The sequence below is a fragment of the Alternaria hordeiaustralica genome, assembly GCF_023758085.1.
Source record: "Alternaria hordeiaustralica strain BMP 2776 chromosome Unknown scaffold_6, whole genome shotgun sequence".
Classification (NCBI taxonomy): Eukaryota; Fungi; Ascomycota; class Dothideomycetes; order Pleosporales; family Pleosporaceae; genus Alternaria; species Alternaria hordeiaustralica.
This window is the reverse complement of record NW_026056778.1, coordinates 444,955-472,634: the sequence shown is the minus strand read 5'-3', so window position 1 is coordinate 472,634 and position 27,680 is coordinate 444,955. Positions and strand designations below refer to the sequence as shown.

Below are 27,680 nucleotides of genomic sequence, written 5' to 3'. Positions count from 1 at the left end.
ACGCCTCAACACCATCACACCATGCCATCTCCACTCATCCCCGTCCCCTACTCCTACTTGAGAAACTTACTAACAAGCCCCTTCCCACCCTTGATCAAATTCTTAACTTCTCTCTTAATATCATCCGTCGAGTTCCCGCCCTGATGTCCCGGCTGCATGAATCCCCCACCTGCACCGCCCTCCCCACCACAATGACCCTGACCACCACAAGTACCACCAGGACAACCTTGGATGAAATGCTCAACTTCACCGCAGCATCTCCCACACTCGCCCGAGCCCATGAACGGACCTCCTTGACCCCATCCCACGCGCATGATGCGGGCTTTACGACCTTCCCACCCGGTTTTCGCATCCGTGGCGTGGAAGCAGCCCCAGACCTCTGGACCGCCGGGCCCGTTGACTAGGACGAAGTTGCCGTGACCTGGACCATAAGGCGGAGAGTCGTCGCGAGCGGCTTTGAGAAGGGGTTTGTTAGATTTGGCCCAGGAGTGTGGGTCGAGCGGGTGGCCGCCGGTGTAGTACAGGATGTTCATTTTGTACTCATGTGTCCAGCTTCCCGCGCAACTGTACACAAGACCCATCCAGCGGCCGTCCGGTGAGCAGAGGAACTGCGGGCCCTCATTTATGCCGCTGGTGCCTGAGAACTCGAATTGCAGGTCTGGCGTGCTGATGCGGATCGGGTGGCCTGTACATTCTGTCGGTGAGATCATTTCGATGATGAAGATTTCTTGACGCGACTCGTCGGCGTGGGTACCGAGGGGCCAGCCCGAGTAGACGAAGAGCATAGAGCCGCCTAGTGTGACGACTGTACCGTCGATTGCCCATTGCTCTTCGGGGAGACCGCCTAGTCGGCCGAAGAAATTCCATTTACTTGGCTCCAGAGGGTCTTCTTCTGAGGGTGGTCCTGCGAGGACAAACATGCGATGCGACTTGTTGCCATGCTTGGGGTCGTCGGCCGCGAAGTAGACATACCAGCGACCGTGGATGGAATGCAGTTCAGGTGCCCATAAGTCGGCGGAGTAAGGCTGGTCTGGCGGAGGACGCCAAATTACGTTCTTCTTGCACTTCTTCTCAAAGTCGAAGAGTGAGTCCGCGGACCAGATCTCAATGTGGCCGCCACAGGTGAAGGTCATGTAGTACGTGCCTTTGTCCCAGAGTACGTATGGATCCGCACAGCTGCTGCTAGTGATGGTGAGGATCGTATCATGGTATTGCGGTCGTTGTGAAGGCCATGCTGGCTGCAGTTGCTGCGCCATGTTTACCGCTTTTGCCTTATGGTCCGATCCCGAACTTCAGCTGCTAGTGGGAGTATCGTTTGGGGAGACCTCAGAACCGATGAAAGAGGTCGGATACGTTCTCAGATGGAGTGAAAGTGCTAGCTACTGTAGATCGTTGACTGCACTATCAGCGTGTGGCTGTGTGCATGTGATCTCTGCTCCAAGGCGCACGCGCGTAACAGCTGTATGATGACGTCATCGCGTACAATCCTTTTCTTGGTTAGTACTACATAGCCGGACTGCTTCACCTTAAGCAGGCGCGTATGGGGACGGACCGAAAGGCTGTGGAGGTGTGATGCAGAAAAGTTGGCAATTATTGCCGAGGCGAAAACGGGGTCCAATGTGGCAGTGAAGTGGGGGAAGGTGCAAGCCACAGGTCTGATTGCACGCTCTTGCAGGCACTATCAATATGACAGGGTGTTCAGCATTCTTGGCTGTGTTATGATTATACTGTTACCTAAAGGTTCTTCCTAGCCTGGCTACATTACTATACAACAGTCCGTCCATGATCATAGTACCTCATAACTCAGCCAAAATAGTCCGATTATCCAAGGTGGCTGAAGCGCATGCCCGAAAGTCATGCCCACATTAGAGCCCGGCAGAAGCCCGTGTATCCGTCACCGCCGCAATAAACAATAATAGTATTTCCTGTAAAGAGTCCAATCTTTACATGCTCTGGTGTCCTGCCCTTGAGTCGAAGACTGGGTATCCAGCATTGCCAACGACTTTAGCCAAGAAAGCAGAGATCGGCGCGCATGTCGTAAGGCATTGTGAAAGAAAAGCACCGTAAACGCCGTGCCAGATCCAAGATGACCGGGAACGGCAAGTTCGAGTCCAATAAATAAGTTGCGTTGAAGGTATATAGTGTGATGGCGTTATACGTTGAATGAGTGTGCGTAGGTGTTTCACACTATAGCTCTGTCTTGAGCGTCTGGTCGACAGTAAGTTCGCCAGACTCGATGCGGTCTACGCGAAGTACGAGCTCCTGTGCTACCATTAGTATGTTGAACTTTACGGTTGCTGTTGAAGCGCTTACCTTGAGAGCTCTAGCGGTCTTGAATGCAAGTGGCGGAATCCTGTCGCGACCTCCTCCGTTGATGTCGACAGCAAGCATACTCTGTCTGCATTCATCAAGCACCTCTACTACGGGAAGTGCGTGCTTTTTCAACGCAGGGTTGGAAAGCTGGTTTACAGCATCATAGGTCTTATTACCAGTGTCGTCGACTGCTTGCGAGATGTCCTGGATGTACTCGTAGATTTGTTGCTCGTCACCGGGCGTAGAATCAGGGTTCGAGCGGATGAGATTGACAAGCGGCTGTATGCTCTGGACGAGGAGTGCGGTCTGATCTTCAAGGTAGTTCTGCCAACGTTAGTAGAGGTTGACTACTGGTATTGGTTGGAATGTACCTTGAAATCGAGCATACCGCTATCGCCTGCGCCATTAGCACCGTTCATGGCTCCGCTTTGCCCGTCGTATCCGCTGTAGGGAGAGCTGTAGGTGCTGTACCTGGTAGTATCACTGCTGCCGCCTTTGCTGCTACCACTACGCTGGTGACCGTATGCCGAGGTCGCACCGCTGCTGTTGGTATTGTCGTTGGTGTTGCTCGGCGAGTACGCACTGTAGTTGTTGTGTCCAGCCGGCTTTAGTGGCATCGGCCTATCAGCTTCCTCATCGTCTGCCTCAAGCTCGTCTTCTGGTGTGGGTCGTACTTTGACATGTTTGACTAGCTCGACAACAGCTGTTGACAAGTGACTAGCTGCAGCGTCCAAAAGACTGACTGGTGACAGTCCGCCAGATGCCGTGTGGTTCTTGGTAGCAGTGATGAGGTTGTTGGCCGTAGCGCTGACACGAGACTTGAGCTTTGCTTGCTGCTTCTCAGGGCTTGCAAAGAGGTCGCCGCTCACACTGCTGGTGGGAGACTGGACTTGTGACAGAGAAGTGCTGTCAATATCGCCCGTAATGGCTCGTACACACTTGACGACATGGCGCATACTCTCGAGAGTCTGCTCCGAGTTTGCTCTTCTCGCAGTCTGCAGCAGCTCATCAATGCTCAGCTGGAACTTGGTGATGTGAACATCTTTGACCAATCCGTCTGGCGTCGTAAAGGCAGCATCGCGGGTGATGTTGGTTTGGTTCAGGGACATGAGCTGTTGTAAGCCCATAGAAGATGCCTTTAGGTTTCGCAGTTGTGTCTTTGCCTTGGCATATCTCGATTTCCAGTCTTTGAGCTCCGTCTCGAGTGATGACACTTGATTCGCCATTTGCTCTTCCTTTTCGGCCGCGGCATCGCTGCGGGCAGAAAGTTCTTTCATCTCCTGCAAGAACATGGCTGCGTCTCTTCGTACTTCTTCGGCGACCTGCTGTTGTTCACCCAACTCTCGTTCAAGCTCCTCACATCGTTGTCGCCATTCACCATCTCCGTTGTCATGCGCTTGCTGAGGTGCTCGAGACTGGAGATCTTCGATCTGTGCACGGAGGCTGCTCTCGACGTCTTCGTTTTCGTTGCGCAATCTATCTATCTCGGAACGAAGTGAAGAGTTGAGATTCTCAGCCTGTTGAACCTTTTGTTCAAGCGAATTCCGAAGTTGATCCCACTCCGCACGCTCGGAAGCCGAAGCACCGTCGCGTGTCTTATCGGTATCGTGGAGTTGCTGCAGTTCGTCGTCCTTGTTACGTAGGGTGGTTTCCAGCGAGCCAATCTTCTCCTGCAACTCAGCTACTTGGTTTTGCAGATCTGCGGTCATCTTTTCCTGTGCCATGCTCATACTTTTCGCGCTCTTGTTCGTCTGCCGCCTGGCAGCAGCACCTTCCAGGTTGAACGCATCGTCGTCATCCGCTCCGCTGTCATCGTCATCTTCGACCAGGGTTCCTTTGTTCGGCACAATCGTGTTTGACTGGAACGTCTTCGGCAGTGGCCGCCCGAACGAGCCACCCGACCCATTTGAACCGGGCCGCAGCCCGCCTGGTGGACCTGGGGGCCCTCCTTGGGGTCCGCCCATGGGTCCGCCCATTGGAGGTCCCCGATAGCCTGGCCCTGGCGGAGGTCGTCCGCCCATGCTGTTCGGTGTGCCGCCTCTACTCGGAGGCCCTCTGTTACTTATGCGACTCGCGATGCTGCCGTTGGGGCTCGAGGATCGTGGGGGGATGTCGCCGCCGGTGAAGCGCGGGAATCTGCGCTCGAGTTCGTAGAAGACGTCGGTCGCGAGTTGACGGAAGCGCTCGAGAGGCAGTGTGGAGAGCTTTTGTCTCGCCTGGTTACGTTTTGGGTGGAAGTTGTTCTTGGGTAGGAGGTATTTGGGGGTGTCGTTGCCAGGCGCTCCTGGGCCTCCCCGCTTGCGGTCCTGCTCTCTGCGAATCGACTCATCATATACGTCGGTGCTGAGCTCCTGGAACTGCACAGCAGACAGGCGGGTCAGCTTGTCCTTGGCCCGGCTCGGGCGCGGGTTGCCCTTCTCGTCATTGAGATACGGCCCCAAGTAGGCCTTGAGCACTCTAAAATGTTCCGACATGGTCTCCTCTAGCGCTTGCATTTTCCTAGGGTCTATCATGGGCCGCGTGTTTTCACTGATGCTGGAGGCGTACAGGCCCGTACCGTCGCTCGATCGGCCTACTGAGCTGGGCGGCGAGGGGTTGCCATTGCCGGTGCCAGGGCGCATACCATTGAGCATGCCGCCATCGGGGTTGCTGGGCCCGTATGTGTTGGGAGGGATGGTCGGCGAGTACGGATTGTCGCCGCCAATGTTCCGGTAGCCGTTGATGGGCGACCACTCTTGGCTGTCGGTGGAGAGGGGCGATAGGGCGCCATTGCGGGTGTTCATGGCATTCATCGTGGTTGCGTCGCGTTTCACCCCGCGGGTTGCCGCTGTCACAGGGATCGTATCCGTATCGGGGCGTGTTAGTGGGCTTCAGATGGGAGCGAAGGTTTGCAAAAGCAGAGAGCGTGGCGGGCGGCGAGGGCTGCTGGTGAAACTCTAGGCGTGGTAGGAGTCGACGGGCGTTCGGCAATGTTCCGAAATGCGATGCGGTGAAGGAGCGAATGCAAACAAAGCAGCGCAGCACGTCAGCCAGCCAAGGGAGTGGAATGCACGCCAGCGGTCTAGTCAAAGAGGCCGAGGTGCGGTGCAAAGAGAGCGACAATCAGAACCAGAATATTACTACGAGTATGCAGGAACCCAGCAGCCGGGGCCATTGACACTTATGAGGCTGCCCGCTGCTGTTGTCCAATGTCGGTGATGCTGCCCCTTTCGCGCGGCCTTGGCTGGGGCATTTAGGCGCTAACTAGCAGCCAGGCGGGCGGCATGGCAAGGGCGCTCAACACTGAAGCCGTCGACGCTCCCTGTGGTGTTTATAGCGGGACCTGGTAATAGTGAATGTCGCATTCAGCCTGCCCTGGGAGTCCTGTCCTGCCAGTCTTATGGCAGGCAGCGGTACCATGAACGTCGTGATAGAGGTCCGCGTTTTACGAAGAGATTGCCATGGCCATCCCGGCCGTCGGGTCTGGCCCGGCGATCATGGGCCAACACTGTGGAGACTGAACTAATTTCGTACAGCGAGTACGCAAATTGATGGGGTATAGAACAGTCTATGATATACAGACTACCGTGTAGAAATAGAACATATGATGCCACGCGTCTCGCTGGTGGCTGTTCCCAGTCGACGCCTCTCCCGCTCGCTATAGAGCAAGTGCACCCTTGCCAAGCCACAACACGTGCGCGCCTCAATCACGTGTCAACCGCCGACCCTCGATCTACTCCGAACCGTCCCTAACGAGCTCTCTTGATCTTCGAAGGCGCTTGATTCCGGCATTCTGGACAGAGCCAATCCCCCAGTGGCTCTTCCTTGATGCCCACACACTCCCAGTGGAACCACTGATACCGACAATTATCGTTATCGCAGGCCACCATATCGCCGAAGCTAACGCGCTGGCAGGTGCAGTACTTGGTGTCATCCGACTCGTCCTCCTCAGCATCGCCGCCTCCCATGCCGGACATGTCCTCGTCTTCGGTGCCCGCTTCACTTGCCACGCTCTCATCGTCCGCCGTCGTCGATGGCGATGCTCGTGACCCACCCTTGCGGCGTTTCTTGTTGACCCCAGACTTGGCGGTAAGGGCCGCCTTGCGCAGCGGTTGCTGTGGTTTCGCCTTTTTTACTGTGAGTGCGTTCTTCTGCGGCCGGGGTCCTACGCTGCCTGCGCGCGATCCAGGTGTGGACGGTTTCGGGGTCCCGGGTCCTATAGACCCTTGCCGGCCCAGGTTTGAAGATGCTGCAGGGAGAGGGCCAATGCTTCCTGTCGGTCGGCGACGCTTGCTGTCGCTCCCTGCCGAGAGTTCACGCTCCTGTCGCGCGTTCGCCTGTATGGCACTCTGCTGGTTTGTGAGTCGTTGCTGATTTAGCAGCGCCTGTGTTTGCATGCTCTGCAGTGATGGATTCATCCTGGAGTTTAGGCCTACGTTCGTCGCATTAGTAAGTCGTGCGATAGCAGCTGCCTGGGCAAGGTTTGGAGCACCACCGCCGTTGCCGGACACAGGAAGCAGCGGTGTGTTGGACCCTGTATTTGACTGCGACGCTGGTGGCACGAGGTTACCTGGAGAGTTCCTCAAAAGTGATGGCATCTCCGGGTCAGTAGGTATTGAACCATCGTTTTGCAGGTCTCGTAATTTGATATCGAGTCGCTTTACGTGACGGTCGAGCTGGTATTGTAAGTAGATGTAACAAAACTCGTTACGAATGACATACCAGCGCAGCAGCCTTGTCGACAAGCCCTATCTTCTCCTCTTGCAGGATCTGTGCCTTCTCATAGTTTGCCATGATGGTTTTCGAATATCCAGCCTCTTTTGGGTTCTCGACTAGGCTGCCATTGAGTTTGATGAATTTTTGTATGCTGCCGTCGCGTTGCTGTATGCCAGACTTCAGTTCTTGGATTTGGTTGTCCTTGGCCTGCACTTCTTCGTAGAGATGCGTAATCTCTGCTGGAAGGTTTGCAACTGCTACTTGTTAGTTGCGAAGTCGCGCACAATGCTCTGATCAAAGTTACCATCATGTATGAACTGCTCGAGCACTGTTGCCGCATCCTCTGCGATAGCCATGTTGAGATTTCAGGTAGGCTGGATGGCCTGGCGTATCGACGCGTGTGGCGATGTTCGTGACGAGATATGCCGCGCGCAGCCAGGACGCGGGTGATAGCAAGCTCGGAACGGCGGACAGAAAGATCAAGCGCTGTATTCTCCGTTGCACCTGCGAGTTTGATGGAAATCGATGAGCGCTGATGGCTTTGCAAGTGAAGGAGCCGTGTCGCAATGAAGGAAATGACGAAGCGCAAAAACCTTTCCGCAGACTCCTACTTTGGTCGCACTCAAATCCCAGTTCTTAACCTCTTCTCGCGTCTCGACCGGATTATATCGTGAGTTTAGCTGTTGCGACAGACTATCGGAGCCGTGTTGTAACGCGTCGGGCATGCAGGAACAGCCGCTGACAAAGAGGCTAGATTACGTGTTCGGCAAGATGCAGCGCTATCACACCCAATCAGACGACGGCACCGAATACGAGCCCGTCTCATCTACCACGAACGAGCCTGGTTCCGACGACGCTGACAACTCCAGCCGAGGGGACGACTTAACTGAAGACCAGGGCCACCTGCCATATAGCCACGAGTTCACTGGTACGAGTGTGGACCCGAAGCTCGCTACACTTCTCAACGGACCACAGTGGCAGAAGCCAAATCCGTACACACGTCGCGCAGCTAGAGTAAACTACAGCCTTAAGAAGGAGCCCTCGCAATCTGCCCAGAAACGGCCTCCACAAAAACCAAAGGTACGCGTGCAGTGTCGTATCCAGAGACCCCCGCCACACTTTCGCTACGGAACATCGTGTTCGCCAGTTTCGAGACCCGTCCAAGCTCCAGTGTTCTCGCAGATATACTAACAAGCGCAGTACCTTGCGGCAGAGGACAATCGAGCTCCGCCCCCCGCACCTGACCCTGATACTTTAGCACGCTGGAACAACAGCCGGGAAGAGGAACTGAGACCCCACTCCTTTATCAATACTTTCGTTAGCACCAAAGACGAGGTAAATCGCTGGATCTACGAAGGTGCGCCAAAGACACGCTCCATTAGCGAGGACTTTCTGGAGGGATCTCACGACTCTTCACACATCTTTCGCGATATGCGGGTCACCGACTATGCGCCGCCCAGCGGTCCCAGCAACATCGTGCAGGAGTACCTCTCTCCCGAAGATCCTTGGGTCGCCAACTACCAGGATTTCAAGGTGCTCACTGATGCCGAGAAAAGAGAAGTAATTGCTCGCGAAGCCGAGGAACATGGCCTTGAAAGACCGAAGGGCTGGAACGTGTCCTTCCACTACAACCCACACGTCGAGTACCATCACTTTGGCAGCTCACATCCAATGAAGCCATGGCGTTTGACGCTGACGAAACAACTTGTTCTTGCGTATGGTCTAGAGTATACTATGGACTTATTCGAACCGAAACCAGCGAGCAAGGATGATCTTGCTATATTCCATGACCGCGAATATCTAGACTATCTCAGCATGATCACACCTCAAAACGCGCAGCCTGAAGATCCACAGTACATAACATATGGCTTCGGTGGTGAATCAAACGACTGTCCGGTGTTCGATGGACTTTGGAACTACGTATCGCTCTACACTGGAGCTACGATGAGCGCCGCATACAACCTTATCAACAATCAATCCAATATCGCCATTAATTGGTCCGGAGGTTTACATCATGCGAAGAAGAATCTCGCTTCTGGGTTTTGCTACGTCAACGACATCGTCATTGCGATACAAACGCTTCTTTCGCGGAATCAACGCGTCCTATACATTGATATTGACGTTCATCACGGCGACGGTGTCGAGCAAGCGTTTGAGTCTACAGATCGTGTCTTCACACTCTCGTACCACAAATACGGCATTGACAAACACGGCTACCCATTCTTCCCAGGTACGGGAAACATTGACGAGACCGGTCCTATAGACCCCAGGAATCCCGGCAAAGCTCACAGTCTGAATATCCCCATCGATGATGGCATCGACGATGATCAGTACAAATGGCTGTTCAAGACAATCACAGGCGCCGTGATTGACAAGTATAATCCACAAGCTATTGTTCTCCAGTCGGGAGCCGACTCTCTTGGTGGCGACCGGCTCGGTCGCTTCAATCTCAACATCAAAGCGCATGGCTACTGTGTCGAGACGGTAAAAGCCTACGGTCGCCCTCTACTTATCATCGGCGGTGGTGGCTATACACCTCGCAATGTCGCACGAACATGGTGCCACGAAACTTCCGTTTGTGTAGGCGCGACACTCCACAACGAGCTACCCGCCCATGTTCCCTACCTCCAAGCTTTCAAAGGAGCTGAGAACGGCGATGGTGTTCTATACCCTGATCTGCACAACACAAAGCGACACGACAACCTGAACTCGCAGGCCAAGCTGCACAAGCTAGTCGAGCAAGCGCTAGAAAACTTGAGATACTTGGAGGGCGCACCTAGTGTGGTGGTGGATACTAAAGGCATACCCTTGGAAGAGCTCATGCGTGTCAGAGAAGCGATCGATCGGGAGATGGAGGAAGAGGCAGAGGAAAAGGCGCGTCTCTCCGTCGAGAACAGTAGGCGCAAGAAGGAGAAGAATATCGGAGGCCGCGGTGAGCGGAGGTAGGGCTGGATACTTTCGCTGTGCTAGAATGGGATGCAACCTTTTGATCACGGCCTATCTACAAGGCGTTTAGGAAAATATTGGAGTCGAGGGAGGATACGCTTTTCGCGATACCCATCACGAGCACTTGGATAATCTATGCTAGGCAACACTCTGCACGGATATGCCATGTCTGTTCTCGGAAAAGTTCTTGGACGCATGCATGTCGGATTAAGGCGGACTTGCGGAGATGATTGGTGGCTCCGAATTTTTGACCGATTCCTCGCAGTCCACGGGACGCGGACAGACTTACATTGGTAGCACATCGTGAACCCTGATCCTGTTCCAAATTACCTTGTGACGTGTTGTTTCGACTTTTCTGCTTGATGCATTGGCAGGTCTCCGTGGGCCCCGACATAGTTCTACGGTGATGTGTCGATTGAGTTCCAACTTGGACTAAGTCGCGAACGATGTGCTGCACACGGGTGGCCTGACTGGAATGACTCAGAGAGCACTTTAGGCATATGGGGTTTGTAGTAATCTGACTGCAACGGGCCGCCTGACAGGACTGCTGTTGGTTATCAGATGCTCAGTCCCAGCCGTGAATGACGTTGCGTCGGTTTTAGTCGGGCGTAAGGCATAATGTGCGCTGCTTCATCCGCAGGTTTGCAAGTCAACCAATCGACTTTCCGTCTCTTTCCCAATCTTTCATGGTCGACCAGCCTGATCTGCTCGGGCGTTGATGCGCCATAGTTTGATTCGCCAGAGACTGCATGCCCCACCGGGAATGTTCCGCTTCGTACTGGGTTCGTAAACGGTGGTCGGAGAGTGAAGTTGGGTCAGCACCGACAATCGACCAGGGTCTCGCCGCAAGAGTCAAGCCACACGGAGGTGCGAGTGTCAAGAGTGAGAAGACGTCTGGGTGAGAGAAGAGACTATTCCCAGTGTCATCACCTCTCGTACAATGTCGGACAATACGCAGCAGAGCCAGAGTCCGCCCAATGGCACACACAGGCCAAGCGGCAGCATCAGCGGCCCCTCACCCGGTGGTGGTGCTGGGCCGACGCCAAACCCCCGGTCGTGCGTAACCTGCCGCAGGCGCAAAGTCAAATGCGACAAAAAGAACCCGTGTTCCAACTGTACACGCGCCAAAATCGACTGCATCTTCCCCGGACCTGGACGTGCGCCGCGCAAGAGCAGGAAACCACCAGATGCCGAGTTGCTCGAGAGGCTGAGGCGCTTGGAGGGCGTCGTCACCAGCCTGAATGCCCAGGTGGAGGGCCACGAGCAGGAAGCCGCCGACCGTGAGAAGGAGCGACACAGCAGCACGAGCGAAGAGGGATGCCCCAACGGGAACAGCGGCGTAAAGTGGCCTGCCAAACAGCATGGCGCAAAGGTCGCGACAGACAACAGCGTCGAGGGTCTCGAGAGCCGCTTCGGACGCCTGGTGGTTGAGAATGGGCGGAGTCGCTATATCAACAACTCCTTCTGGGCTTCCCTGAACAACGAGGTATGTACGAAGAGCTAACTAGAGAGTAACTACGCTGATGCATCCCAGGTCGAAGATCTAAAGGCGATCCTCATAGAGGAGGACGACGACGACGATGACGCACACTCGCCCGAATCGTCCAACATGTCCTCGCACCAGGGCTTCATCTTCGGCTACAATTCCTCCAACGTCGATATGCACGCGCTGCATCCTCCCGAGCCACAAGCGCGCCAGTTCTGGGAAGTCTACAAGGAGAACGTCGAGTCCTTAGTCAAGGTCTTGCACATTCCCACCTTCGAGCCTACCGTCTTCGACGCCTTCGCACATCCCGATAAAGTAAGCAAAGGGCTGGAAACGCTCCTGTTTGCCGTATACTACGGCGCCGTAACAAGCTCCACCACGGAAACCTGTCTGGAAAGATGGGGAGAAGACAGAGCTACACTGCTGAATCGATATCGATTCGGACTGGAACAGGCCTTGGCGAGGGCAAACTTCCTTTACTGCGACGAGGTTATTATACTACAGTCGTTTGTCATCTTCCTCGTCTTGATGCGGCGCAACGATGACGCGCGCAAGATCTGGACGCTGACTGGTCTGGTTGTACGCATCGCGCAGACGCTCGGAATACACCGAGATGGCAGCCACTTCGGTCTGCCACCATTCGAGATCGAGATGCGAAGGCGGCTTTGGTGGCAGATTTGTATTCTCGACGCGCGATCCTCCGAAGACCATGGCTGCGATCCCACCATTGTGGAAGCTCAGTTTGACACCAAGATGGTAAGCCTTTTTGGCTCAAGTCCCCCACATAGATGCTAATACCTCGCAGCCCCTCAATGTGAACGACACAGATATACACCCCGACATGACCGAGTTCCCCGAAGAGCGACAGGGCTTCACAGACATGACCTTCTGCCTCCTCCGCTTCGAAATCGCTCACATCATGCGCCGCATCGCATACATACCTCCGGGACCCGCTAGGTGCACCGAGTACTTCGCTGGCATGACGATCGAGCAGAAGGAGAAGTGGATAACAGAGTGCCACCAGGCCATGGAAAACAAATACCTCAAGAACTGCGACATGACTATTCCGATTTGTTGGGTTACGGCGACAATTTCCAGGCTCATCATGAGCAAGATGTGGCTGATAGTATACCATCCATATCAGCGAAAAGATGGGGGTGCGACGTTGCCTCAGGAAACCAAGGACAAGCTCTTCATTACCTCGCTTGAGAATGTGGAGTACTCCATGCTGCTCGAGACCGAAGCGCGAACTATGAAATGGGGCTGGCTCTTCCGCACGTACGTGCAATGGCACGCCATCGCCTTTCTGCTTTCTGAGCTATGCGTCCGCACCAAAGGCGAAGCCGTAGAGCGCGCATGGAGGGCCCTAGAAGCCACGGCGGGCCGTTGGTGGTTCCCGCTCAACGACGCGTCGCCACTCCGCAAAGGCCAGCAAGGAACTCTGTGGAAACCGCTCAGAAAATTGCTCACGAAAGCAAGGGCTGCGCGAGAGCGAGAGTTGGCTCTTGAGCGGGCTAGCTTGGCGATTCGAAGCGGGCAGTTTGGTAACAGCCCATTCTCATTCCAGATGCCATCTGCGCAGAGTCAAATGAACCAGTCAGGACAACAAGATGCCGACATCCTGGACAGCATGCTGCGACCTGCTGCACCGAAGTTGGGAGACATGCCTAGCACTGAACTTGGAAGTTGGCCAAACAGCCCTACGCAAGCCAAATCGCGGAACAGCCCGCTGCAGAATGGAGACGGCATGAGTGGGCAACGACAATTACCGAATGGACCAGCAAACGGCACACGAGGTCACAGCAATAGCAGTCCTGGGAAGGAATTCGGTGACTTGTTTGAATTCGGCCTTGACAATGTGATCAACGACGTCATGGGTGCTGGCGGAGTCTACGACGGCACAACCGTAGACTTTCCAAACTTTGCTGCCCCGTCCATGACTTCGCAACCTCCTCGCTCGAACACCACCAGTTCAATACATCCATACGGCACACATGGCGCGCATCCACCAACAAAGGCGAATGGCTACCCCACGTTTGGCGACGGCATGCTTCCAACTACCAACATGGATTTCAACATCGACAACATCGACAACACCGGCAACACTGCTTTGAATGGCATGCTCATGGGCGGCAACGGGCAGCAGCAGCAGCAGGTTGACGACGCCGTTATGATGGACAACGGCGACATGGACTGGACGCTCTGGGACGACATGGTTACTCAGTATGGTCATGGAGGCAACCCGTCGAATCCGGCTAGTACGGCTTTAGTGAACTGGTTCTGAGGGAGTGTTTCAAACAGTAATGTTTTCACGAAGCTATGACGGGCGTATATATGGGCGTTTAATAGGGAAAGAGCTCTACTCCATCTTACATGAGCGAACGAACGAACAGGCGGTTTGTTATATCTTGTGCTAGGGGTGTATTTCCTAAACACCTTTCCTTCGCCGTATACAGCGAATAGAAGATCCAGGAACTACTCCCGCATTGCAACTATACCTTGTGCTCGACACACTCTAAATGTATTTCTAACCATTCCACCAACCAACTACATTTCCTTGATTTTCCGATAACATGGTGGGACAAAGCTAACTAGTACAACACCCTGATGTCAGCATATACACACCGGTGATGCTGGTCGGTAAACACGTAAGAATGCGACAGGGATAAGGCGCATATATATACCACGTGGAGGCTCTGATTGCGTAGTGCAGCTCTTGGTATCGATAACCTTATCTTCACCGCTTGCCAGCGGCTTGCTGCCCCACGTCCTCTTTCATGCACGCCACGTTACGTGCGATATATGTGCTTGTGTAATACAACATCGTTTCTTTTTGAATGTTTTCGTCGTCGAATACATCACAGCCTCTTTGAGAAATCTGCCTGTCGCTTCTTCATCTGGTTTGCAGTGGACACTAGGAGACCTGCGAGTAAGCAGTCGGAGAGAAGGAGATCTAGAAGGCTGCGATATTAAGCAAGTGTACCCGAGTGTCTGGTTCTCGGGTTTACATCACCTTTAGGGTCTTGAGAGCGGGTTGAGAGGCGAGAAAGTGCTTCAACGGTCCTGCGAAATCGGCGGCAGCTTCATTTTACTCTCTGCACTTCGGCCCTCGATATACGTTTGCTTTTATACTGTCTTTCTACTCGCATATTCATCGCATCTAAGCATATACACATACGATAACACATCATGTCTTCGGCAACGCCAACACCCCAAGACTCTGGGCTGCCTGCGCCTGCAACGCCATACGAAACCTCACCTTTGGCACCAAACGCTTCATCTGCGTCAAAGTCAACCATACTCCATCTCGGTGACGATATCCGGTGGAACCATGACTTGTACGCGGAGCTGAACAACAAATTCAACATCATAAGAACATACTCGATGGGTAGAGAAGACTTCAAAAAAGCGCTCAAAGAGAAGAAATGGGGCGATTTCGTAGGCATGTACCGACCCTTCTGGAACACAGGCGGCGAAATGGGGAACTGGGATGAGGAACTCATGTACGTCCTTACCACCCTCTTCCCTCGTAACCCCACGCACTAACCCTCCCCCAAGCGACCTCCTCCCCTCCTCCTGCAAAATCTACGCCTCAGCCGGCGCAGGCTTCGACTGGGTAAACACGCAATACCTCGCCTCATACGCAGGAACCATATACTGCAACAGCGCATCCGCATGCACCGAATCCGTCGCCGACGCCGCCATCGTACTAATCCTGTCCTGCTACCGCGCAATCACCTGGTCCTTCCTCGCAGCGCGCTCGTGCGACCCAGAGCAGTTCCGCAACGCGAATCAGAACATCGCGGCCGTGACGCACAATCCCAATGGCAGCACGCTCGGTATTGTGGGGCTGGGCCGCATCGGTATGCGTGTTGCGGAGAAAGCGAGTCGTGCTTTTGACATGAAGATTGCTTATTATGATGTTGTGAGGATGGAGGCGAGGGAGAAAGAAATTGGGGCGAGGTGGTGTGCGAGCCTGGAGGAGTTGCTGTCGTCGTCGGATTGCGTGCTACTTGCTACGCCCTTTTCGGGGGATACACTGCTTTCGACGAAGGAATTCGCGCAGTTTAAGAAGGGGGCGAGGCTTGTGAATATTGCGAGGGGCAAGTTGGTGGATGAGGAGGCGCTTAATATGGCGTTGGATGATGGGATTGTTTCGGCGGCGGGGCTGGATGTTCATGCTAATGAGCCCCATGTGAATGAGAGGTTGGTGCAGAGGAATAATGTTATGGTTTTGAGTCATACGGCGGGCGCGAGTGTCGAGAGTCATGTTGGGTTTGAGAGGTTGGGTATGGAGAATTTGTTGGGGTGGTTGGAGAAGGGGGAGGAGGGGTGTTTGAGTGCTGTGAATTTGGCGTGGTTGAAGCAGGAGTGATGCATTGTAGATGTGTCTGTGTTTCGTGTTCTTGCCAGTTGTTGACGCATACGCAGTGTCTTTTTCTTTCCATGCTCTCTAGATCACGTCAAAGTCTACTTCACGCTCCCAGACTAGCATATAGTTTCCTTTGCTTGTTGCGCTCCTTTTTGCTCTCCTGGCTACTCACGCATTTCCTCTTTCCTCACTACTCGAGCACTCCTTGACTCAGATATGTTCGACCTTGTGGGTCTCATCGACCGGTACGGCCCCGTTCAAGACTCTATCTTGCAGCAACTCGAGATTAGGGATATCATAGCCTTATCTCGTGTGTGTCAAAAGCTAAGTCACGTCTACAAAACCACCATCACAACCCAGTACGATATCAACAAAGCGCTGGCATGGTACTTCAAGTCACCAGTCGAGTTTCGCAGCATACAAGCGGAAACTGATGCCATCATCAGCAACAGCTTTGCACTAAAGTTTTTTCTTCGCAAACATCGCGAACATCAGATAGTGATATTTGTTCGCAAAGGCTCTTCAACTACGAAAATGCAGGCATATATTGAAAAGGATGGGTGGAAGTCCTATTTTTCGAAGAAACACGAAGGTCACGATGAAGTACGCTTCTCTGGTTGAGCCTGCCTTAATGGAGGTTTAGGTATGGGGCTAACAACTGCTAGTTTGATTACTACAAGAAGCATGCCAACAACTGCCGCGAGAAAGCGGAAATACTGCCGTTGTGCAAATGCCCCCATTTGGTTCTCAACGCCACCTGCGAGTCTGCGCTTTCCACTGCCTTGTTCGACCCCTCGTTTACCGAAGCCCTCAACATCATCACTTGGTCACACGCATACTCCATCCTGCCGTATCCAACATTCATTCTCCAACGCTCATTTTTCCTTGAAAACGCAGCTGCTAGTCCCTCAGAACGTCTCGCACGGATCTTAAAGGCGAAGAAGCATATCCTCCATCTACCGACCGAGCCTCTGGACATCCGCGACGCACAAAACTGTGCACACTCAGAGCATGTGCAGACATTACCATCGCTTGTGGATTATGGTCATCGGCGTATCGGCGATAATCATACATGGACCATAGCGCTGAATACTGACGGCATTCGCGAACCGACCAAACCTGTCATCACGACCACTCACGCAAGTTTCCAAGTCAAAACCGTGTTCTGTCCACCGCCCACAGAAGATCATCATGGGAGACTCTGCTTTACCCCGTCTCACTACAAACTTCTCACATTCGTGGTCGCAGCCCCATGTTTGAAGTATGAATACCTTATTGATCCAATAGATGGTGCAAACGCTGCCCATATCATCGTTCCATTGCGGTACGAGGATATCAGTCTGGCGCAGATCGAAGCTCTCGATGACGACGAGAAACCACCAGGTTGGGGGATAGGTGACTTGAGCAGTTTAGACCATGGCTGGGATGAGTTTGGGTGCGCTGTGCCGGCGGGATGGAAGTGGTATGATGATGAGGTTCAAGGAGTACTAAAGGCGCGTTGGGATTAAGGGAAACTGAACATTCTGGAGCCTATAGTAACGCCAGATTCTATGCTTCGCTTATTTTCTCTTAGTGTAGTCTGCCGATCTGTTTTGAATCGCAGTATTCTTAAGTGGCTCGCCAGTTGTGGGTCGTGTCAGAACTGTGGTAGAGCGTGGTGTGGTCGCGCGCAACCATGGTTTTGTGATCTGTTTTTTGCTGCGTCATGTTCTTGTTTTCGGTGTCCATTTGTATAAAGTACTGCGAAAATCTCATTCCCTATACTTCTCATTTCTACCTACGTTCAAAGGAAAACCACACTCTCATCACCATCGACATCGCCTTACTCAACCAACGAGAACCACCGTATCTACTTCAAACCGATCTCGCCAGTACCCAATCACAAGATGTCGAGACGCTGTCAATATCTCACTAATACCGGACTGCAATGCAGCAATTCTCCGCAGGTAATACCCTGCCGTAGGAACGAGACGGCACCAGAAGCCTGCTCCGAGCGTCACGGCCAGCCTTGGAATTTTCGCATCATGGATCTTCCCCTCGAGCTTCGCGAGATGATCATAGGCTATCACCTTCCTGAGAATATCGGGAAAAGGTGGCCGATGGCCCACCGAGACGAAGACACGGGATGCGGGAGAATCCTAAACATAATGCTCGCCGCAAAGGAAATCAGCAACGAAGTTCACACAGTACTCTACAAACAAAAGTCATTCCTGGTAACAATCGACACAGGCTCGATGAATATTCGACTCTGTAACCAGTCCTTCAAATTGGCGCCCTGTGGAAAGATGCTCAACAACCAGAAGCACCCCCAAAATGCGCACTTCAACACCACCTTTTGTGCCATCGCCAAACAGATCAGGAAGTTCGTTGTCTTTATCAACCTCCAATCTGGGTATTTCGCGTTTAATGTAGATCGAGAGCGCTTGCGCAACGGCATTAACTTGTTTCTGGAGATGATTGCAAGAGACCCTAGCAATAAGAACATAGAACACAGAACTCTCGACGTAAGATTCCGTTCGATTTACTATGCACGGTTGGATCTACAGCGAGCCGGTTGCTCTGCGGTTCTAGAAACAGCGCGAGATATCGTGAAAACATTCCAGAGTATTGAGGACGTCTCGATAGACTTGTCTTTCGAAAGCTTTGCCGTCGAGGGATGTGGATTCGAAGGTGGGAGGTGGGGAAGGAAGCGTGTGTCATACAACACCCGGAAAGAGCGAGGCAGGTGGGTTGTGGATGATGGAGTGGAGGAGTTCTCGGATATACAATACTTCTATCTTTTATAGAGTATCTCATTGCGTATGAATTGTATAAAATGCGGGAGGTGTAGTTAGCTCGTCGTCTTTAGGTCGCCTCTAGGTTACCGCAGTAGTGTGGGATAGCGATGATAAAATACAGTTTTGGAATGGAGGCTGTAACATGCTTGCGAGGAAATTAGGTGCAAAGCCATCGTACGAGTACTAGAGCTGAGCCACAAAAGCTGAGAGAGCAAATGCAAGTACTCGTTTGTTGCTGACTGCGTTGGGAAGGAAGTATCGAAGGTTTAAGATGATGCGGGGCACCCCGTGCAGAAAAGGGCATACCTGGGCATCCCCTATCAACAACAGCGCAACCTTATCTAATCTGAGTCCAACCTCTCTCATCGCACAAGGCCTTCAAGAATTCGAGTGCCATGATGCGCGAACACCCCACCGAAAGCGGAAAGCGGCCGTTGAAGCTTGCGACCAAATCTATGACGTCAGTTTCGACATCGTCAACTACATCTGACAAGGGGGATTTGGCGTTCAGTCTCGAGCATAAGAAGAGCAAGGGTGAGTTACAGGTGCTTGAGTAGCTGGTTTTCAATGCTGAGTAGCGGAATAGTCTCAACGTTCAACCCTCTCCTCTCACCATCGCCATTGCTGGAACCCAAGGTGCTGGAGCGCAGGAGCAAAACGCTGGCTCATCGGTAGAAGTCAGTACAGTGAGGGTAATATCGGGTAGAGCAAACGCAGTAACCACAACGGCATGGAAGAAATATTGAAAGTTCAGTATGCATATCGCTGAAAACATTATAATACACTATGCACGTTTTTGCTACCCAATCTCAATCATCGCCCATTCTCCACTATCCATGCAATCAATGATGCGATGATGCAAAAACGCCAAATCCCTAGGAACGCCGTGAGAGGGTATACTCCTACTCAGATACACTCCTCCTTTTGTTGTACATCGTCCCGTCTACTCAAACTGGTTCTCGCGATCGACCCAGACATCCTCCAACTCAGCGAAGTTGTGGAAGTGCAATGGTCGATGGATGCTGTCGTAGAAGCGTACAGGTGTGTCGAGACGCACATGGACCGGCCTCTTCTCCACGGTACCGAATGTGCTACCCATGAAGCTGTAGTTCCAGACGCCGTTGTCTGGTACGAGGAAGTAACCTCGGATCTTGTCTGAGAGAAGCAACTGGCACTTCTCACCGAAGCTGGTGCTGAAACCAGTTGGGTTGTCAGACATGGTGTCCTTGTTCTGAGCACCCCACTTGTAGCCTTCAGGAGTCAGGGCCCATGCAGCGAGCGAAACGGAACCAGGAGTGAAGGAAACTGTCATTGAGACGGTCTTCTTATCCCAGCTAGGGTGCTGGTTCATGAGGCGAGCATGCTGAGTGACGTCGCTGGCTTGCATGTATGGCGGCTCGTTACCACTGACAGTGTGGATGATTCCGAGGGGCTCGAGATTGTCCAGGTACTCATGGTTGGGCAGCTCCTTAGGTAGCTGAACATCGCGAGTGTTGCCTACTTGAGGAATCATGACAATGGTGCTGATCTCCTTGACTTGGTCGTTATCCGCTGGCGACTTTCCGTACAGGTAACCAGCAACCTGAACACGGAGATCGGCGATGGTGATGAAGCGCTTCAGTACGTTCTTGGGCATGACGTACGTGAAGTGACCCTCCTCCTTGACATCCTCAGAGTTGATGTAGATGTTGTTCGCACGAGTGCGCAAGTTGGAAGTAGCCACAGCCCTCGTCCGCCACTCGGTCTTGGAGGCAAAGGATGCCTGCTCGTACTGCGATGTAGTCGTGACAACCATCTCTTCACCGTGGATGTTCTGCGTCTTAGTCGTGACAGCAGTCAATTGCTGTTGCTCCTCCTGCTGCTTGTCGATCTCGGCAGCCTGTTGACGTTGCATCGAAGGCGCTGAGATCTCCATACCCAGGATGATGTCACGCACTTCACTGCTGGTGAGCGATGAAGTGTTGACGTTATTCTTCTTGCCGTAATCAAGCAAGATGAGATCTCGAAGTTGAACTTCAACCTTGATCCAGTCTTCGTCAGCTAGTGAGGGCCAGATGTGATGTTCCTGTGTAATGACAGTCTTGTCTGGACGCAAGAGCAGCTTCGTCTTGTCCTGGTTGACGTGCAGGGCGCGCAGGATGAGGATCAAACGGGAGAAGGCCGTGTAGGAGGAGATGGTCTTCAGCCATTCGTCGTATAAGTTGAAGAGCACCATCTGAGGTCCAGTCGCTCGTAGAATCATGTCACCGAGCTTCTCGACCTTCATAGCCGCCTGGAAGGGCAGTTGCAGTTCCGAGGCACGGATGGAGATGTTGGGGAAGTCAAGCAAGTGCACCTCGAGAGGGTCAAGCAGACCTTTACGAGTGACGATGAGCTGCTTCGGCTGCTCCTCCACAGGCAGAGACCGGATAAGAGCCGCTACTTCTTCGGCCGTCTTCCACTTGGCTAATTGACCAAGACGCTTTTGACCAGCCCAAACACTAGTATGGATAATCTTCAAGAACAGTTGTCCAGTACGAGGGTTGAAGATGAAGATAGCACCGTTGATAGGCTTGGTCGTCAAGTTACCCTCGAAGGTCTTGTGGATTGTCACACGGTAGACATTGGTATCGTCGATGAACAGCTGGATCTGGTTGCTGAACAGCTCAGAGTAGTTCTGTGAGTTGAGGAACTCTTGAGAACTCTCGGATGCGTACAGCTGAAGACCCTTCCTGATACGCTCGCGGAGGACATAGAGCGCAGGGTTAGCCTTCATGACCTTTGCCATGGCTTGTTGAACGAGTTGCTTAAGACCAGGGAAGTATTGTCCGTATGCAGAGTACAAGTTGTAAGCCAGGTCGATACCGATCATGAGACCAGTAGCGGACGGGTAGATGCTCATACTGTCCTGAGTGTAGTCGAGGTACTTGGCGCGGACGTAACGCTCAATGTCGTGAGAATCGTAGTCACCGTATCGCAGTTGAACGTCAATCCAGAATTTGTTTGTTGTAGTGGCGCTCATGGTGTCCTTGGTGTCGTAAAGCATAGATGGTGGTGATACGCTCCACTTGTGGCTGGCGAAGAGGAGAATATCAGCACAAGAACTGTTCATCTTGTACGACTTTCGCGGATGGATAGTCTCCTTCTGAACCGTCTCGATACCGAGAGCCTCGAGCTCTTGGTCGAAGACCTGGCACAAGTCCATGACGACGGACTCATGGATCTTCTGCCACAAATGGGCACGGAAAATCTGGATGAGCGAAATTTTGAGGGTGGGGATCTTGCCGTGCAAGAAGATACCGGTGAGATCGAGTTGGACCTGGAAACCAACGTAGACGTTGGCTCGGTTGATGGTAGGTGACCACCACAGTGTGAAGCGACGGTTAGGAATCTGGTTAAGACCGGAACGTTGGGCGTTGGTGAGCTTTTTGAATTTCATAGACTCCTCAAAACCTGTACGAAAGTTAGCATTCTATGTACAGAAGCATGAGGTATTCGGAGTGATCGTGACGGAGAAGAGTAAATGACAAGGGGAGGAGTGGAAGAGTTTTATGCCCATGCATCTCTCCAGGCACCCGCATCCGCACGTGACGGAGGTGAGGCACCAGCGCCAGCACGTGATGAGGGTGTTCTTTGGTAGATCTGTTGCTGCGAACCAAGATCGCGAGCCAGGCTTACAGCCGACACGTGATTTTGATAAGACAGAGGAGTAGGGAAAGGGGCAGTTGGAGAATACGATGGTGGCAGTAAGTGTAGAGGGAAGAATAAAGAAACACCGAGACTGTACTCAGTACACGGAAAAACGTACCTGATGCTTTTTCCCAGAAGAGACCCTCCCACGACGGGAAGGCCGTTGCCTTGAACAAAGTATGCTCCAGGATAGTCTCTACACCACCCAACGCCTGGATTACATCTGTTCTGTACGCGTTAAGATTCCATAATTTACCGTCGTGGCGTTGGCTCGTCCACCAGAAGGGGTTGCTCTTCATGTGCTGGTAAATCTTGAATTCGGTCCGTGCGCGGAAACCCTTGTCGAAACTGAGGGTACTGCGGTCCTTCTGGAACAGGGTGTTAATACGAGGGAGACCACGGTCCCAGCTGTCCTCCAGATCCTCGAGGGTTAGTCGGCGGTTCTGTTGCTGTGCCTCTTGACGCTTCTGGGAGTATTCCATCCAGACACGTTGGGAATCGACGAACTCAGACTCCCATGGGATGATGTATCGGAAGATGTTTGGAATGAGAGTCTCCTCATCGTGCGACATACCTATTAAGTTAGCATAAGTTTCATTCCATGATATAGGGGGTAATTCCATACCGGCACGGTAATGCGTGACACCAGTGTCTGTCTGCTTTGACCATCGCTTGTCGCTTGTTGGGATAAGGATATGGGATCCAGAAATCATACCCAGACCACCCAATTCCTTGGGCGTGTAGAACACAGCAGGAGGGAAACGCGAAGGCATCTTGGAGTTCAAACCTATCTTGACACGCGTCTGGATCTTGGTCTCGCACTTCACAATCGTATCGAGTAGGTTGACGGTGGACACCGCAGCCTCACGGTAGTAGGTGAAGAGCGCAATGAGAGTCGTGTTCCACTTGTTCGCAATCTTGGTGAATGTAGTAGATCCAGAAGACATCAGAATCTGTCGAATGCGGTTGTTGAACTTCTGAATATCTTCTTCGGTCACCTGCAAGAAGGCATCCGCGGTACGCTCCTTGGTGGAGTTGTCGACAAGAGACCACACGCTGTCCTTAACAGGGAATTCGCCAGTCAGGTTTCGGATCTTGGGCAGGATACGGACTTCGAAACCGTTCATGGAGAACAGCAAGTTGGGGTTGTCGCGACTGTAGACACTAGCGAAGGTGTCGTCCCACTCGATCGTTGTGACCGATCGTGGTAGGCCGTTCTTGAGATCCCAGAAGACTGCGCGACCAAGGTTGACATCGTGGCGCATCAGTCGCATTCTAGAGTCACGCGGCCAGCACTTCTTGTTCTTGTATCCAATGACGTTCTCAAAGTTAGGATCCGGGTTCTCAGTGAGGAAACGCTGAATCAGATCGCGAGACTCCTCAGCGGTGAACCTGAAGAAGACCCAAATGCGGTCAATGTACCTGGTGTACAATCGGATCGGGTGGCGCACCTCGGTCTCCTTGTCCTTGAATTGCAAGAAGTCGTTGGGGCTCTCTGGTGCACCAGCAATTTCGTTTGCACGCTGTAAACCTAGAAGGAGGATATCCAGCACGAGACCATAGAACTGGAAGACGAAACCAGAGAATTGGAGACCACGAATCATACCGTAGGCGTTGACGTGGTTCATGTCCTTGTAGTTGAGTTGCACGTTGTTCTTCGCTGTGATGTAATCCGCCAAGTTGTGGTCCATGATCAGACGCAACAAACGGTTCAACATGGTAAGATCAATCTTCTCATACACCTTCGACAGCTGAGTCTCGATCATGACGTTGCACTCTCCATCTTGGCTCTCCCAGACCTTGTCAAGGTTGTTGATTCCCTGGGCCCACTTGTAGGTCAGAAGAGGCGGGACTTCAGAGTCAGAAGGCTTGATCCAAGCCGGGAACAGATGCCGCTGGTCAGCCTGGTACCAGAGGTATTGATCGAGATAGGCGTCAGTGATCTTCTCCATGGGCTCAATATCGTACACAGGGTTGATGTTGCTGTAGTTATCGTTCATATCGATACCTACTTCCTTGAAAGCACGCTGTGTGAGTAAGAAACGCTTGATGCGCGCAAGAGTCGTACCCGGAGAATCGTAAGCCTGCTCAATAAGAGCCAACTCTTCACGCTGGCTCTGGTTGAGTCGGCCCTTGACGGAGTACGCTTCCCTGAGACGCTCTAGGGCCAGGATGAGAATCTTCGTGTCGTGCTTGTAAGAGACACTTGGGAAGGGAATTGGCTGGAACTTGCGGGCCTCAAGCCAGTGCACCATGGTAGTATATATGGCGACAGCTTCTTCGGAAGAGACATAAGGACCGTCCTTCATGTAATTGTGCTGACGTTCCTGCTCGGCCTTGAGCCACAAACGTGTCAATCGACCTAAGTTCTTCTTGGCGACGGTCTTGTCAACAGTGGCACCTCGTCGGATACGCTCACGGTTGTAGTGTGCAACCGAGATCCACCAGTCTGCCTTGCTCTTGACGTAGCGCAAGATGATGTTCTCGATGGGGGCTGGCAGGCCAGGTACCTTCCAAGGGATGTTACTCTTCCAGCAACGCCATGCCTCTGACAAATGTTGCAGAACAGTGTTGACTTTGTTTTGCTTGATGCCCTCAGGCATCATGTCCATGAGATCACTCATGACAGCAGCGCGGAGCTCCAAGTCGAAATGCGACTCAACACGTTGCTTGGTGACGGTCTTTGCAACACCCTTGCTGTGTCTGCCCTCAAATTGACGAGAGAGTAGGTTTCCGAGCCAGCGCTCGAGCAGGGGAATGATACCGCGCATGAAGAATAGCCAAACTCTCCAAGCAGGAGCCCAAAAACCACATCCAGGACCCTTTCCGACAGGGCCAGAGTTGAATCGGTAGTAGATCAAATGCTTCAGATCCTTGCAGGAACGGATCTGGTGCATCAGCTTGTACTTGTAACGGTACATACCGGTCAGCTGACCGACGTGGTTGAAAGCGTAAAGGATACCATCGGCGAGTTGGAAGGCGTCGATGTTGCCTAGACGGTACTGGACCTGAGCGTCAACAATGAGCTTCGTTAGCCTCAGAATCTCACGCATGAGATGGAAAGCGTTTCCGAAACGTGACTTCTTGCGCTCCTTGGTAGTGAGGGTCTTGACAGGCTTCAAGTTGAAATTGTAGTCAAGATGCAAGTAAGTCAAGTTTTTGCGATGGATGAGAAGATTGAGCATGTTGTAACCCTGTCGGCAAACCTGCAGACCGGCCTCAACCCAATCAATCTTGGTCTGCTGGAAGAATTTGGTGCTCTTGAGCGTCCGCATCAAATTCTGCTTGTTTTGTGCTTGTGGCGGCTTCTTGTGGAGCTCGTTCAAAACAAACGTCTTCAGCAACTTCTGGTAAGAGACCCGGACCTTGACGGGCTGACCCGCAGGAACGTGCTCAAGGTACCATTGCTTTACAAGGGGAACGTCCTGTGCCCGTACCATACGACCTGATCGCTTGTCGAACGGGTGGGGTGCCCACCAAAGCGCGATGGCTGAAGCAGTGTCTGGGGTGGCAATCTCCTCGTCAGCCATGAACGGCTCCATCTCTTCGGGCATCTGGAAGTCATCCTCGTCGTCCTCATCATCTTCACCGAAGACCAGATCCTCGTGGCTTACGGAGATGTTCTTTGGTGCTACAGCTCTTGAAGAGATGGGGTTGATTCCAGGGTCGAAGTAGAAAGCGGGCAAATCCGGGTCCTCAGCACGGACGTAGACGACCTGCGGGTGAGAATACCAAGCCAGCTTGACACTTCGCGGCAGGGAGTTGTAGAGGTATGGGTATGAGACGCGGTACTCGGTTCGGATAGGCGATCGGAAGATGATGCGGTCAATAGCGTTAAACTCGCCAAAATCCTCGTCGTTCGGGTCGATGTCTTTATACAAGGGCTCGAAACGGGGCCCTCCGGGTATCGCGACATTGAGTGCCTTGGCTGTCTGGAAGCTGTCCATGTCAAACATGTGGAAGTAGTTCTTGTCAACAATATCGCTGAGAAGCTGTTTGCTCAGACGATATAGCGTTGCCATCTGAGGCAGGTCGAGGTTCCAGGTCTCGTAGCTGGGCCCGTTGACATGTGGGGTATCGAGAAGCGCGCGGTGTTCGTAGAACCAATCGTACACAGGGCTGTCTTCGTCCTCGTCCAGCTCCAACTGAATAGGCTCCAGGGGCTCAACGTCTTCGATGTTCTCCGAGTACGACAGGGGCGGCTCTTCGTCGTCGAAAGGCGGGAAACGCATGCGCTTGAAGTGTCGGCGATCGCTCTTCTCCTTCCTCATAGCCAGCCACATGGCTGCCCATTGTGCGTGGAAGACGGGCTCGATCACACGAGGAACCTCGTTGACCAGGGTCAGACATCCGTTGGTGTGGTAGAGGACTTTTACGTCTCGTCTACTCTCCCAGGGCATGGGCATGTTCTCCAGGAGCTTCAGAACCGCGTGCGGCATGAACTTGAGCGCACCGAGATAACTTCGCTTGTCCGTGGTGAATTTCTTCTGGGACACATCGCCGATATCCCTAAACACCTTGCGCAAATGCTCTGGGGGTAGATCCGCCTTCTGTGTCTCGACGAATCCTGCCTTGCGCTTCTCGCCGAACCTTTGGCGCTGTTGCCGTAACCAGTCCTTCTTCTTCTGGGCAAACTTCGCAACTTGCGGGTCGACTGGTGGCCGCATACCGGGAGGGCCTACTGTACCAGGCGCACCTGGTGGTCCTGGAGGAGGCGGCGGTGGCGGCGCATATCCGGAGCCCGGAGGACCTGGCGGAGGTGGTGGTGGTGGCGGCGCGTATCCAGCACCTGGAGGGCCTGGTGGAGGCGGCGGCGGGGGTGGGGGAAAAGCCATGTTGACTGATATTAGGGAAAGAAATCTGTTGCCGTTAGAGGGGATGAAAACGCGAGACTGGAGGAATTATGCGCCTCTTGGATCGAGTGTCGAGGTTGTAGGAGCTGGGAGGCTCTTACAAGATAAAAGGCTGAAGGGGATTACTAACCTCTATAACGCGATCACAGTGCTATACTGAACTCGTGGATTGAGCACAGTTGGTCGCGCGACAAGCTTAGGAGTCGAATCCTGAGCTTTGCGGACGGCGCCGCGGTCGAAGAAGGGGAAGTCGCGTCGGCGCGTGGGTCTCCAGACTGTCTCCAGAAGCTCGAAAGTCGTATAGTTGGCAGGGCACACGAAGCAGAGATACACCCTCTGCGCGTTGTGTGGAGTGGCGATGGAGATGTTCGCATTATAGTCTAGTGAATCTTCTTGCCAGGCCTCCGTGCACGGGCGCGCATCACGTGATGGTGGAGCCCGGCTTCCTTGTCTAGCGTGCTAGCGCAGGTCGGCTAACCGAGCACACGACGATTTTCGCTGCCTCACTAACCAACGACGACAACAGTGGTAAGCAAGCTCGCCGTCCTGCGAATTTCTTCGACGATACT

General features: G+C 53.1%; 5 protein-coding genes across 5 annotated transcripts; 2 read left to right on the top strand and 3 right to left on the bottom strand.

Annotated features, from left to right (window-relative positions):
• Positions 1–53: 53 nt before the first annotated feature.
• On the bottom strand, positions 54–1,256 carry J4E84_004045 (uncharacterized protein; the record flags this gene model as incomplete). Its single annotated transcript, XM_049386654.1, has 1 exon — positions 54–1,256. One exon carries the CDS (start codon positions 1,254–1,256, stop codon positions 54–56), a length of 1,203 nt encoding a protein of 400 aa, XP_049245424.1.
• Positions 1,257–2,187: 931 nt separating this feature from the next.
• J4E84_004044 (uncharacterized protein) lies at positions 2,188–5,096 on the bottom strand (the record flags this gene model as incomplete). The annotated part of the gene is made up of 3 exons (XM_049386653.1): positions 2,188–2,262; positions 2,314–2,637; positions 2,685–5,096. The coding sequence occupies 3 exons, from the start codon at positions 5,094–5,096 to the stop codon at positions 2,188–2,190; spliced, it is 2,811 nt and encodes a 936-aa protein (XP_049245423.1).
• Positions 5,097–7,779: 2,683 nt separating this feature from the next.
• Positions 7,780–9,954, top strand: J4E84_004043 (uncharacterized protein; the record flags this gene model as incomplete). Its single annotated transcript, XM_049386652.1, has 2 exons — positions 7,780–8,088; positions 8,209–9,954. 2 exons carry the CDS (start codon positions 7,780–7,782, stop codon positions 9,952–9,954), a joined length of 2,055 nt encoding a protein of 684 aa, XP_049245422.1.
• Positions 9,955–14,629: 4,675 nt separating this feature from the next.
• On the top strand, positions 14,630–15,815 carry J4E84_004042 (uncharacterized protein; the record flags this gene model as incomplete). Its single annotated transcript, XM_049386651.1, has 2 exons — positions 14,630–14,943; positions 14,999–15,815. 2 exons carry the CDS (start codon positions 14,630–14,632, stop codon positions 15,813–15,815), a joined length of 1,131 nt encoding a protein of 376 aa, XP_049245421.1.
• Positions 15,816–19,532: 3,717 nt separating this feature from the next.
• PRPF8 (Pre-mRNA-processing-splicing factor 8) lies at positions 19,533–27,093 on the bottom strand (the record flags this gene model as incomplete). Its single annotated transcript, XM_049386650.1, has 3 exons — positions 19,533–22,021; positions 22,377–22,832; positions 22,884–27,093. The coding sequence occupies 3 exons, from the start codon at positions 27,091–27,093 to the stop codon at positions 19,533–19,535; spliced, it is 7,155 nt and encodes a 2,384-aa protein (XP_049245420.1).
• Between the last annotated feature and the right edge of the window lie 587 nt (positions 27,094–27,680).